Source organism: Pseudorasbora parva, chromosome 17 (assembly GCF_024679245.1).
Source record: "Pseudorasbora parva isolate DD20220531a chromosome 17, ASM2467924v1, whole genome shotgun sequence".
NCBI lineage: Eukaryota > Metazoa > Chordata > Actinopteri > Cypriniformes > Gobionidae > Pseudorasbora > Pseudorasbora parva.
The window spans coordinates 31,162,509-31,176,426 of record NC_090188.1 but is presented as its reverse complement, the minus strand read 5'-3'; the positions used below and the strand labels follow the sequence as shown (position 1 = coordinate 31,176,426).

At 42.8% G+C, this 13,918-nt stretch overlaps 1 protein-coding gene across 2 annotated transcripts in view; it reads right to left on the bottom strand.

Moving 5' to 3' along the window:
• golga7bb (golgin A7 family, member Bb) overlaps nt 1-12,066 on the bottom strand; it is a 50,674-nt gene extending 38,608 nt beyond the window's left edge. For both annotated transcript variants that reach the window (XM_067421196.1, XM_067421197.1), the window contains exon 1: nt 11,851-12,066. In XM_067421196.1, coding sequence (XP_067277297.1) covers nt 11,851-11,862 — 12 coding nt within the window. In that variant the 5' untranslated portion in view covers nt 11,863-12,066. The remainder of the gene's footprint in view (nt 1-11,850) is intronic.
• Nucleotides 12,067-13,918: the final 1,852 nt, after the last annotated feature.

Below are 13,918 nucleotides of genomic sequence, written 5' to 3'. Positions count from 1 at the left end.
ATCAGCATACATTTTGTAGAAGTACTACTGTGGTGTGTGTACTGTACTGGCCAGTTGTATACAGGATACTGACAAGTATGGCTGATTAAATGTGTTGGGGAAAAAAACAATGTTCTAAACATCTGTCTAATGAGTACATTTAACTGTTTAGAAGTTTGTGGGCATTTTTATTTTTTAAGAAACTAGTACTTCAATTCACTTCAGAACACATTCAAAAGGGAAATGCTGTTCATTTGCACTTTCTATTCTTCGATAAGTGAATAATCATAAATGTTTCTTGAGCAGAAAATCAGCATATTAGAACGATTTTTGAAGCACCATGTGACACTAAAGATGAGTTATGATACTGAAAATATGCATTGTTTATAGAAAACAGAAATTATAAATTAATTGTAGTAATATCTTTACAGTATTAATGTTTTGATCTTTTTTTTGGCAAATAAATAAACCCTCAGTAAACATAAGCAACCTTCTTCAAAAACATAGCAAATTATTACAGTTAAAACCGACACTAAACTTCTGAACATGTAATAATTCTGAATATGTATAATTTGAAATTTGAAATACATAGGACCAGATTTATTAACAGCTTGCGCCAGCGTAAACTCTTTTTTGGCGTTACAAATCTACTGTCCCGAAGACACACAGTAAAACATTTGCACTGAGAAGGTGTGGACAGTAATTTGTCCTGCATGCTAACCTTATTGCATATGCATTTGTAGGAGTTTCCCTTTCCAGACACAAAATTTATGGGAGGAGAGAATTTAAATGAATCATGCGAGGTGATTTAGTAAGATTTGCGCTCCTCATTGTATGTGTGTTTACGTCATTATTTACTGCCCCCCCCCCCCCCCCCCCAAAATAAAATTAATTTATAGAATAAAGAATAATTTACTCACCCCCAAGTTGTTCTAAACCTGCAGTCTGGAACAACAACGTTCCAAAATAATTTGGAACAACTTATTGCTGTACTATATGCACTAACCAGATCAATACACATTTGCTAACTATCTTGTGCACATGCTACAATCAAACACTCCTGATCTTGAGCACATTCTGTTATGCATGTTAATTAAATACCAGGAGACTGCTAGACTTCCTGGTCCCCCAAGAGACTCACTTGCTTTTAAATTGAACGCGGCTGCCTTTTGAAGCTTGTTTGTAAGTGAATGATTGTCATACCAAACGGAAACAGAAAACCATCACAGAAAATCAGCTGAACAGCTCAGGCAAAAAATATACTCACAGGAATTGCTTTGAATGTATATAGCATTAAAAAGTATTTGGATTATTAACCACATTAAAAATATATCTTAATCTCTTAAACTCCAAGACCATTTTTTGGGATTTCCGCCTGGATTTGGCCCACCCAAATTGAAAATCTTCCCATACACTCATTCAGTGGTCTAAGTTCAAAATGTTGGTGTCATTTTACAGGAAACCCTTAGAGGTTACATAAAACACTGCTAAAAGTGATAAATATGTAAGTATATGTTGTCTAAGCTTTTATAACCCCCCAAAAAAGTAGGCGCTTTTTGATATATATATATATTTTTTATAAATTCATTTTTGAAAGTGTGTAACTCGGGCCCTGTGTGCTCTAGGACCCTGCAGATAATTTCCACTAAATTCCAGAAAATAGGGGAAAAAAGAAGTTTGTCTGTGTCATGTTGTATGCAAGATTTATTCAAATTGTTCTGAAGGGATGACCCCCCCCCCCTTCCCCCCACCTCCCCTTCCCCTGCCCCCCACCACCCCCTCCCACCACCATATACAGTGATATAAATGCAATATTCCAGTGTCATTAAATTAATTATATATGCTGGAAGCAGCCCAGACTGTCTGCAGGGTCCTAGAGCACACAGGGCCCGAGTTACATACTTTCAAAAATGAATAAAAAAAATTATTAAAAAAAATAATTCTAACAGCACTTACATTTTTGGGGGGTTATAACATCTTAGACAACATATAACATGTTATGACTTTTTGCAGTGTTGTATGTAACTTCAAAGGGTTTCCTGTAAAATGACACCAACATTTTGAACCTAGACCACTGTGTGTGTGTATGGGAAACTTTTCAATTTTGGTAGGCTAAATCCAGTGGAAATGGTACCAGAGTAATTTAGTGTAAATAATACATTACTTTTTGTAAAACAAATGCCAAAGTGATGCATGTCTCCAGAAAGGAGAGACTCTAAGCTTTCAAATGGTACCACCTATGAGGTCATAGCTCCTCCACAGACATGTAAAATAGAAAGTATATACAGTATAGTGTATAAGTATATATGTCATTCCGGACCCTGTACAGGGTCCATTAGAAAGAAAGAAAAAAGCAAACTAAATGGCATACATTTTAAAGAAAGATCACAAGTATACATACATTACAAGCAAAAATTTGGAATAGACTCAATCCGTGTCAGGTATTCTTGATTCTAAGCACCATAATGATATGTTATCATTGCATAATTGTGCAGGTTGCATTCAGATTGTCAACTTTTAACTGAACTGCACTCACATATGCTAAACATCTGCCACCTACCAGAGACTGAACAGAAGGAGAGCATCAGAACGATTCATAAGATTCATTGAGATTAAACAGTGCATGTATGCCATGCCTTTAAAAAATAAAACAATCTTGAAAGGGTAGCATGTTGTTCTCTAAGCGCTAGCAGAGATGCTGAGTGCACATGGCCTCGGGGTCAAATGAAACAAATTACTGGTTGCTTTAGCTCTGACACTAAAAGGGCTGGTATGTCGCGCTAGCTTATTTCTTCGCTTGTCCACCCTCTCTTGCTCCTTTCTGTCTAGATATCTTTTCATTAAGCAATTCAGTTAGTCTTATAACTGTAAAACTGTTTCAGATCAGATACATTTTCTGGTTAAGTCAATCCTGTTCAATACGAACAACATGACTGCATTACTGAAACTTTGTTTTACAATCCTGTTTTGTAATGTCTATTCACTTCTAATCCACTCAAGATATTCTGGAGATCACAGTTAACAAGCAACACAAGTCAAAAACAGTTCATTGTGTTGTGTATAATTAATTGGGTTTGGCACAGGGGGTGTAAGAATGTAACCAGAGACGGCTGTGTTTCTATTTTTGTGGATTTACTTGGCTATACTTAGGGGATAAAACTATCCCCAGATAGTTTAGTTTGCTAAATCTGGCAAAAAAAATTATCTTCATTGTTGTGAATAAAACTAATAAATAAAATATTAATAATAAATGTGTTATGTTTCAATTTGTATGATACAAAAAAAGCTGTCTTCTAGTGAATATGTTTAGGTTTAAGATAGCGATGTCAATGATTAATCGATGATAATTAATTGTCGATAGAACATTTGATCATCATAAAGGATGCATTTGGTTAATAATTAACGTTAGAGACGAGCGTGGCGGTGCAGCTTCAGCGTGCAGCTTCAACAACAATGCACAACTAATAATGACTATGATTGGGACTGTCATATTACATAACATTAATGAGAACACTATTGTAATAAAACATTGTGATTGTTAATTATTTGGGTTGATTTGCCGTGTGTTTCATTGTGTTGATCCAGGAAGAGCGCGTGCACAACATGAGTGACGCATTCTGACTCGCGCATCTAACTTGTTCAAGTTCACTTGTGCATTCGCATCAGATTGTGCTGAAGTAATTTGTAATATTACATTTATTTTGTAACGTTATATATGTGATCAATCATATAGGATGCATTGATTTTAGCGAAATAAAACACACTAGCAAATGGTTTCAGTGTAACGTGTGGCTATACCGTTTTTTTATTCAGTGCTTCGGCTTTCGCGCGTACAGAACAATGCATATAGCCTAACTATGATTGGGACGGTCATATTATATAACAGAAATGAGAACACTATTTTAATAAAAGGTTTACTCATTAATCACTCATTAATCATTAATGAACACGTAGTCATGTTTCATAAATCATACGTTAATTATTTACTAATCACTTGTAAATGACTTGTAACAGAATTTACAAAACATTTATAAAATGTTAGCATATCCCTTGATAATCATTTATGAATGTTTTGTAAATGATTAGTTCATCATTAACTAACCACTTATAAATGACTTACAACTGAACGTTATTATAAAGTGTTACCAGATTGGTAAGCATATTGGGTAATTATGTGTGTGTTATTTCTGATGACGCAGTGAAACATGCCAAATTGTGCTATTTTCATGATTTATCAAATTTTTTATGTGGTACAGATACAAAAATATTTGGAGTTTCTATTTATTAAACTAATTTCCTTCATTTTATCAACTCACATTTTTAATTTCAATAAACTCAAAATTTTAAGGCAACCAGTTTACTTACTTTTTTAAGTTAAACCAACAAAAACCACCACAATTTTTTTACAGTGTAGAGAACTAGCACGTGAATCGCTGTTTTTACATCTACAGCGTCGCAAAATACCTACTACATCCACAAACGAGTCTCAGTTTCTTGGCTTTAAATTAAAGCAGAACGGAAAGCTGGACATTAGAGCAGCCGGATTTGGAGTGAGCTCAGATTGGATTTAAAGGATCTCTGCCACCGTACAGGAATACAGCTGCGCTGGCTGGGATCCGACGGAGAAGTAGCTGCTCTTAATGACAATATAATCACTGATCAGCTTGTTTCCACTCTGGCGATCCTAAATAAAGACAATACATCTCACCAGCTTCAGATTAAACACATAAGAGCCTCAATTCTTAATCTTAGACAGACTCAAAGTGGACAGCCTCAGATTACAAGGAAAACTTGCATTACTTCAATCTGCTGACCATTCAGTGTCTCATTCTGTCCTGACAAACCCCTCAATCTCAGATAACATCCTAAAAATCATGATTAAAGCAAAATTACAATGTCTCCCAACTAAGTACAATCTGGCAACAGGGTATCCATCAAAGCATGAGCCTTACTGTATATTACACCCAACTCAGCAGGAGAATGAAACTTACTCATATTCTAAACGGATGCCACAATTATAAAGGACTTTATGTGGCCAGACATGACCGTCTGGTTGATCTGGTCGCAAAGGACTTGCAAAAGATAATCTATGGACATGAGTAAGATAGAGAGTAAGATTTACAAGCAAAGCACTTTACAGGTTAACTGGTTTCATCAGAATACAACTGACAGTGACTATTTCAAAAACATTCCCAATACTCCTGACATTGTAATTGTAAAACGGGTTATTGTCACGTCACAGACAAGGGAAAAGGGTGCGAGGACTCAAGTGCAGAAAATGATAATTTATTATAAAATAAAACATAAACTCAAAACAAAACCCACGAGGGGGAAAAACACATAATAGAATAATATAAATACAAACTTAAACAAACCAACAGAATCACGGGGAGGACGGAAGACGCAGACATTACACAAGGATCCAACACAGACTGACAAACACAAGGAGATTATAAAGGGAACAAACAAGGCAGATAATGAGGGAGAACAGGTGGGGCAAATTAACCAATAATCAGATAACAAGGAGGAGGGAACTGACAGGGACACGAGCACATGCTCAACATAACAAAACCCACAAGTGCACACAAGACAGGACAGGCATGTGACATTACCCCCTCCTTAAGGAGCGGCTACCAGACGCTCCACTAGGGACGGGAGGGACAGACCCGGGCGGGACGGGAGGGACAGACCAGGGAGGGACGGGAGGGACAGACCAGGGAGGGACGGGAGGGACAGACCAAGGAGGGACGGGAGGGACAGACCAGGGGGGCACGGGAGGGACAGACCAGGGGGGCACGGGAGGGACAGACCAGGGGGGCACGGGAGGGACAGACCAGGGGGGCACGGGAGGGACAGACAAAGAAGGTACAGACAAGGGAGGGGTAAACAAGGGAGGAACGAGGAAAACAAAAAGTTCAGGAGGCCATGGTGGCACACAAAGTTCGAATGACCAGGGCGGCCCGCCGAAGTCGGGAGGCCCACCGAGTTCAGGTGGCCGGGGCGGCCCGCAGAGTTCAGGCGGCCAGGGCGGCATGGGTAGAGCAGGGCGCCAGGGAGGCGCGGTGAGACCAGGACTCCTGGGTGGTGCGGTCAGTGCAGGGAGCGCCAGGGAGGTGCGGTGAGAGCAGGACGCCTCAGAGTCGCACGGAGAGCAGGACGCCTCAGCGGCGCACGGAGAGCAGGACGCCTCAGCGGCGCACGGAGAGCAGGACGCCTCAGCGGCGCACGGAGAGCAGGACGCCTCAGCGGCGCACGGAGAGCAGGACGCCTCAGCGGCGCACGGAGAGCAGGACGCCTCAGCGGCGCACGGAGAGCAGGACGCCTCAGCGGCGCACGGAGAGCAGGACGCCTCAGCGGCGCACGGAGAGCAGGACGCCTCAGCGGCGCACGGAGAGCAGGACGCCTCAGCGGCGCACGGAGAGCAGGACTGCTCAGGGGCGCAGGGAGAGCAGGACTGCTCAGGGGCGCAGGGAGAGCTGGGCGCCTCAGGGGCGCACGGAGAGCAGGACGCCTCAGCGGCGCACGGAGAGCAGGACGCCTCAGCGGCGCACGGAGAGCAGGACGCCTCAGCGGCGCACGGAGAGCAGGACGCCTCAGCGGCGCACGGAGAGCAGGACGCCTCAGCGGCGCACGGAGAGCAGGACGCCTCAGCGGCGCACGGAGAGCAGGACGCCTCAGGGGCGCAGGGAGAGCAGGACGCCTCAGCGGCGCAGGGAGAGCAGGACGCCTCAGCGGCGCAGGCAGGGCGTTGGGGAAACTTCTCCAGTCCAGCAGTATCCACCGGCACTGGGACCACCGGAATACGATCTGCTGGCATTGGGACCACCGGAACATGATCTGCCGGCACAGGGACCACCGGAACACGATCCACCGGAACTGAGACCACCGGCACACGATCCACCGGAACTGGGACCACCGGAACTGCCTCCGGGGCTTCGGATAAAGCCCTGTGCTCCTTCCACGCATGCAGGACTGCCACCACAAAGCATCCCATCACAGCCCTCCAGGCCGTTTCTGGACTCGGGACCACCGGAACACGATCCACCGGCACAGGGACCACCGGAACACGATCCACCGGCACAGGGACCACCGGAACACGATCCACCGGCACAGGGACCACCGGAACACGATCCACCGGCACAGGGACCACCGGAACACGATCCACCGGCACAGGGACCACCGGAGCACGATCCACCGGCACAGGGACCACCGGAACACGATCCACCGGCACAGGGACCACCGGAACATGATCCACCGGCACAGGGACCACCGGCGCACGATCCGCCGGTACTGGGACCACCGGAATACGATCCGCCAGCATAGGGACCACCGGAATACGATCCGCCGGCAAAGAGACCACCGGAATCCGATCCACCGGTACTGGGACCCCTGGAATCGGGACCACCGGAGCAGGTACGGAGGGAGCCTTTCTCCTCCTCCTCCGTTTCGGGACCACCGGAGCAGGGACCACCGGAACACGATCCACCGGCACAGGGACCACCGGAGCACGATCCGCCGGAACACGCCCCATGGAAGGACTGGGGCCCAGGCAGTAGACAAATTCCCAGAACCCCAGACTCCCCATCCTGTCCATCACCCCTGGAGAGAGGGGCATGTCGAGGCAGAGGTTAAAAGTCTCCTTCCACTCTGCCTCGTTGAGCCCAAAATGTTCGACCTCCTTGAGGAACAGTCCTGCAAACTCTTGTACATCCGACCCCTGTTGCCGGATGTACTTCGAGTTTAGGTGTCGCATCACTCGTAGTCTCTTCCCAAACTCCATGAGGGAAAAAAAAAAGGAAAAACAAACAACAAAAAAAACAAGTCCTGCTGAGTCCTCAGATGGTTGGATCCTTCTGTCACGTCACAAACAAGGGAAAAGGGTGCGAGGACTCAAGTGCAGAAAATGATAATTTATTATAAAATAAAACATAAACTCAAAACAAAACCCACGAGGGGGAAAAACACATAATAGAATAATATAAATACAAACTTAAACAAACCAACAGAATCACGGGGAGGACGGAAGACGCAGACATTACACAAGGATCCAACACAGACTGACAAACACAAGGAGATTATAAAGGGAACAAACAAGGCAGATAATGAGGGAGAACAGGTGGGGCAAATTAACCAATAATCAGATAACAAGGAGGAGGGAACTGACAGGGACACGAGCACATGCTCAACATAACAAAACCCACAAGTGCACACAAGACAGGACAGGCATGTGACAGTTATGAAGTGTGTATGTATCTTTGAAGTGGGCTGCTGTTTTGACCTGTATATGGACACTTGTTTCTATTCAAAACTATTGAAATATCAACCACTGGTAGATCTCATTCACAGACTGGGATATAGATGTACATTAATAACTCTGGCGTTTGGAAGTTTAGGCCATGTCCATAAGAATGTGGTCAGAGGGATGCAGTTGGCTGAAAAAAAGGCTGCGAAAAAAGGAGGCACAAAGGCTTGCAAGATTTTGCTCCGTATCAGCCACCATAGGGAGCATACAGATATGGAGACGGAGGTGTTTTGTTTATCCTTAATGTGTAAAGTATTATAAATGGAAGGCCTTGTAGAAGTGTGTGAGCTGTGAACTGTAGACCTGTCATCTTGTCATTGACTCTTCCCAGAGTATTTGGATCTTGTTATCTTGTGCAATGTCTATCAGATCCAAATAAAAGTATTCAAATGTGTGTGTGTGTGTGTGTGTGTGTGTGTGTGTGTGTGTGTGTGTGTGTGTGTGTGTGTGTGTGTGTGTGTGTGTGTGTGTGTGTGTGTGTGTGTGTGTGTGTGTGTGTGTGTGTGCGCGTGACCTGGTAATCCCTACGTTATGGGGACAAAATGTCCCCACAAAGATGGCAATATCCGAAATCCTTGTTTCGGATATTGTTAGAGTTTTTTTGAGAAAGTAAAAATGCAGAATGTTTCCTGTGATGGGGTTTAGGGGCAGGGGCAGTGTAGGGGGATAGGATGTACAGTTTGTACAGTATGAAATCCATTACGCCTATGGAAAGTCCCCATAAAACATGGAATCACGACTTGTGTGTGTGTGTGTGCCCTTGTTTATATTACATTGTGGGGACCAAATGTCCCCATAAGGATAGTAAACCCTGAGATTACCTAAATTGTGGGGACCAGCCAGCGGAATGTTGAATGCAGAATGTTTCCTGCGATGGGTAGGTTTAGGGGTGGGGGCAGTGTAGGGAGATAAAAAATATACAGTTTATACAGTATAAAAAATATTACACCTATGGAATGTCCCCATAAAACATGGAAACACAATGTGTGTGTGTGTGTGTGTGTGTGTGTGTGTGTGTGTGTGTGTGTGTGTGTGTGTGTGTGTGTGTGTGTGTGTGTGTGTGTGTGTGTGTTGCTACCATGCAGGCCCCAGGCCCAAACACAAAAAAAAGTCAACATGGGAGTCTTTTGCTGTGGCCCCGGTACAAGGGTAAAAACACTTTGGAGTCTCGTCTAGACAAATAGCAAGCAATCCTCTAAAGACTGTCTAATGCAGCAGCTCTGCATAAAAACAGTAACACATCACGCATCAGTTGTCACAGTAGCCCCAGAACATAAAACAGCATCATTTATTTGAGTTATTTTGAGGATTAATTGAACTTAATTTTAGGTGCTTGTCAAAGAAAAAACTAGAGATTCATCTAAAGAAGCCTCAGAGTGTATGGCTCTGAATGCTAAACTGACCAGTGAAGCGAAGGGAAGGCACTTGGAGCGTACTTGCAACATTCCTGTGACTCATTACAATATTTTTTAATGAAAATGAGCCTGATGTAGGACAACAAGACCACAAGATGCCGAGAGCAAGTACATGACAACTCTCCTTGTGACAGCAACAGTGTTTTTCCCTAGTGAATGTTGGCTAGGTGAGAGTCAACAATCAGTTTTAATATCCTAGTAAAAGTTAAATCTAGGCTGCTGAGGGAAATCATTGTTTCCATGAATACATTACAAACTGGAATCTCATTGTGTATTCTCACTGGAGGGATTTGTCTTGCCTACCTTTTGAAAACAAGATGGCCGAGCAAACGGGAAGTGCATGCGATCTAAACAGACGCCTAAATATAAACCATTTATCATGCAGTTTGGATAGGGGTAGATGATGCATTAAGGATAAAGGGCAGCTATACACACATTATTCTTAAAGAGAACATGTGGGTATCTGGAAGATATGCCAATAAAAGAGGAGAAACGAGATGTGGATGCTTGTTATGCACATGCAATTAGAATTTTTAGAATTTAGCATTTGCCTTGCATAATGCTAAACAGCTAAAGTATTGTAGGTATTTGTCAGGGCGTTACTGTGTGGTGCGTAGTTAATGGTGCTCAAGTGAGATAATTTTAAATGTAATTTGCGAAATGTTCAGTTGAAATACCCATAATGCATTTTAAATACAGAACCTCTGCCACGACAGCGAAAGCAGCTCAACCAATCAGAATATAGAGTCAATCGCCGCAAAAGTGCCGCATTTATTTTGAATAATTGACCACTAGCGGTGAAAATGATTCAAAACAAAGGTGTAGCCTTCGGATAAGACGTTAAACCGAGGTCCTGACTCTCTTTGGTCATTAAAAATCCCAAAATGTCCTTTGGAGAAAGAGTAGGGTTGTAATTCTGGCATCTTGGCCATTGGCCATCATGGCGTTCGTCCTAATCATATCCATATATCATATACTGTTCGGCATCATCACTCTCCTCTCCACCAATAAACTGGTGTGTGGTGGGCATTCTGGTGCAATATGGCTGTAAATACTAGCGGTAAATCAAGAAAACAATATTTAAACAATACGACTAACAGTGTTGAGCTATATAACAATGATTCGTTTGCTGACAACGAATGTCTCCAGTCTGTCTAATAAAAAACATAATATATTAAAGCATCTTTGGTGTTCTCTAAAATAAAACCATACATTTAGGGTAACGTGGGGATGATGTCATTGATAGGCAACACACGGACATGGTCCGTGCCCTGATTAAAATTTCTTATTTCTCTGGATTTAAACTATCCTGGAAACATTTGGGATAATGTAAGTAACACAAATCAACAACAGATTTTTCTAGGGGTTTTGGGGTATTTTAAGCTAAAAATCTTACATATCATGCCTTTAATAGTAAAGACGCTGGTTGTTGCATTATGGTTAAGCTATATAAAGCACAATGTCCACTTCACAGGTCATTACTTCTAGATAAACTTGTGATAAATGTATAAGTAAGGCCTATTTGTTTTGCTGTCCATTTTTACATGCTACTTACCACATGCATGGAGATGAAATACTTATTTGGGTTGCAGTTAATTTATTAGCTTACTTGAAGAGACAGGAGCACAGATAGAGAACGCGGGGTTATTCCCGATCAATATTCAGTTGCACAGTGTTGCCACGGTTATTAATCGGGAATATATGAATGGCGCAAACTGACCAATCAGAAGCAATCAGCCGCGCGATAAATACTTTTACTTTAGCATCTGTTGGTTTATTCAGTCTGTATATTCATGTCTCTGTCCAGGGTGCTGAAGAACGCATCAGTCCATCTGTCTCATTCACTCTTTCTTCGGTAGATCCTCTGCTTTGATAATGATAATGATAATGATATGCTTCACTTGTGGCTGATTTCAATGGAAAAATCCTTGATCGAACATGTCGACGACATCAGCTTTTAAATGCACAACGTCTCCATTGCTTAATTGGTTTCTTTGAAGTCGGCTCATCTAAAGCGTTTACAGGAAACATCGTGATCAACCCCACAGCAGGTGTCAAAATAACTTCACACAAACGATACGAATGACACAGACCCGCTCTCCGCTGTCTGTTCCTCTCGCACGAAGCTCAAATGAATGTGTTCGGGATTCTTACCTCTGTCGCCATGATGGCTGAGACGGTGGTGGATGTGTGGTGGATCTGTCCCGGTGCTGAAATCCTCTCCACTCGTGGGACAGTAACGAACGGAGAGATGAACGCACTGGAGAGGGTGGAGCAGCGTCCTGCTGATGGAGGAGGAGTGACTACAGATGTGCTTCACTTTATGGCTGTGGAAAAAGATCCTTCCTAGAAACTCCGAGGACCACCGGATCACCACATAAACACTGGGATAAAAATGTTTCATCAAGAAAGTCATCATCAATTTTTTTTTTTTTTTTTTTGGAGATGTTTGCAGTGCATTAGGATATGCACAAACAAATAAACAAGCTATATGACAGTTAATAAACAGTGCACCTTAAGTGTTCTTAACGTGGTAACATGGTAAAATGAAAGAGGAAACATATTCAGACTAATGGCTAACTTTACTAAACTTAGCGTGAGAGCGCAATTTCATGAAAGCGCAGATGGGAGAGGGAAGTTCTGCGCGTGATCTAGCGCACAGACGCAGCCGGATCTTTCCATAATGACCAACGCATCTACCAGTTAGCTGGTTTAAGCGGTAAACTCTAATAGTAGTTAGATGACCACTGATCCTGTACCATGAAGCCGGTTTAGCTGGCTAGCCATATATGTTTAAGCTTAGTTTGTTCCAATCCTGGGTTTTAGGTACCATTAAAGAGGTTTGGCTTTTAGCTGTGCTTCATCTCTATAGAAACTTACGCTCCACGGCTAACCTGCTCCAGGACAGGATATGTTCTGGATAAGAGATCTCAAACAGAACCTGGACCAATCAGCTGTGAGCAAAGTGACACTCCTCTGATGCAAAAAAGGTCACTCCAACTCTTTCTACTCCATATTAAATGTCACAACATACCCAATTGTTTTTTAAAGACTAAAGCATATTGCTTTTAATAATGCTTAAAAAAAATGTATGTAATGATTATACCCTTAATCAATTACACATGTATCATTTTAGTTAATCAATCATTAATCGGCACTTTCTTCAAATGAATAAAATAGCCTATATAAAGGTCATACAACAAAAGCTTTAAAATAAATAAATATAAAGCCATAAAAATTACTACATGTGAGCTTAAAGGGGCGGTGAAATGCTGTTTCATGCATACTGAGCTTTTTACACTGTTAAAGACTTGGATTCCCATCCTAAACATATACAAAGTTTCAAAAACTAATGTTGGACGTTTGATGGAGTATATCTGTGTCAAAAATACTCCTTCCGGTTTCTCACAAGTTTCGGAGAGTTTTTTTCGAGTATGGCTCGGCTTGACGTTAATAGAGCGGAAGGTCCTTGTATGGGCCGTACGGGCTCTTCTCCCGGTAGGGTGCGCGAGCGTGACTAGAGCGAGAGAGGAAATGCACGCCCATAAACACTGCTCCCAAGGTGCAATTCAGTCGTCCGTGAACACTTCTGACAAACCCTATGGTCGCACTGCGCTCCACTTTATTCCTATGGGTGACATCAAGCAACTTCAACGCTTCAGCACAGCATTCCGGGAAGGCAGCGCTGCATTTGAACCGATTTGAACGTAGAAATGACGGGAAGCTTCATAACATCACGCTTCAGTCGTGTCGCAAAAGTGGATCTCCACAGTCACTGCTGTCACAGGACTTCATGAAATCAACAGTTACCAAAGAAGTGTGTTTTTGACGGAGCGGTCCCAGCGATAAAGGTTCACGGTCCTGCTTTGGAAACAGGCGGTGAGTAAAACTGCTTCAAATGTCTATGCTGTTGGCTATCGTCACATAAGTAAACATCAGCAAACAACACGACTGTGTAACGTTAGTTAATTTATCAATGGAGCATGCGATCTATGGTGTGTGTTTAAATACATTTGTTTAGCTGACCAATATAGGTGTCAGTTTGTTTATTGTAAAACCACCCAAACATAAACCTAGCGTTCTCACAAGGCGTGCTTCGTCATTCAAATGCGCTAACGGTTAGTCCATTGTTGTTCTATGTATAACGTTACACTAGTCTGACGTGCAAAACCGTTTTGCTTGCTACTGCTAAGGTTTAGTCGCATACAATAGTCCATAAACC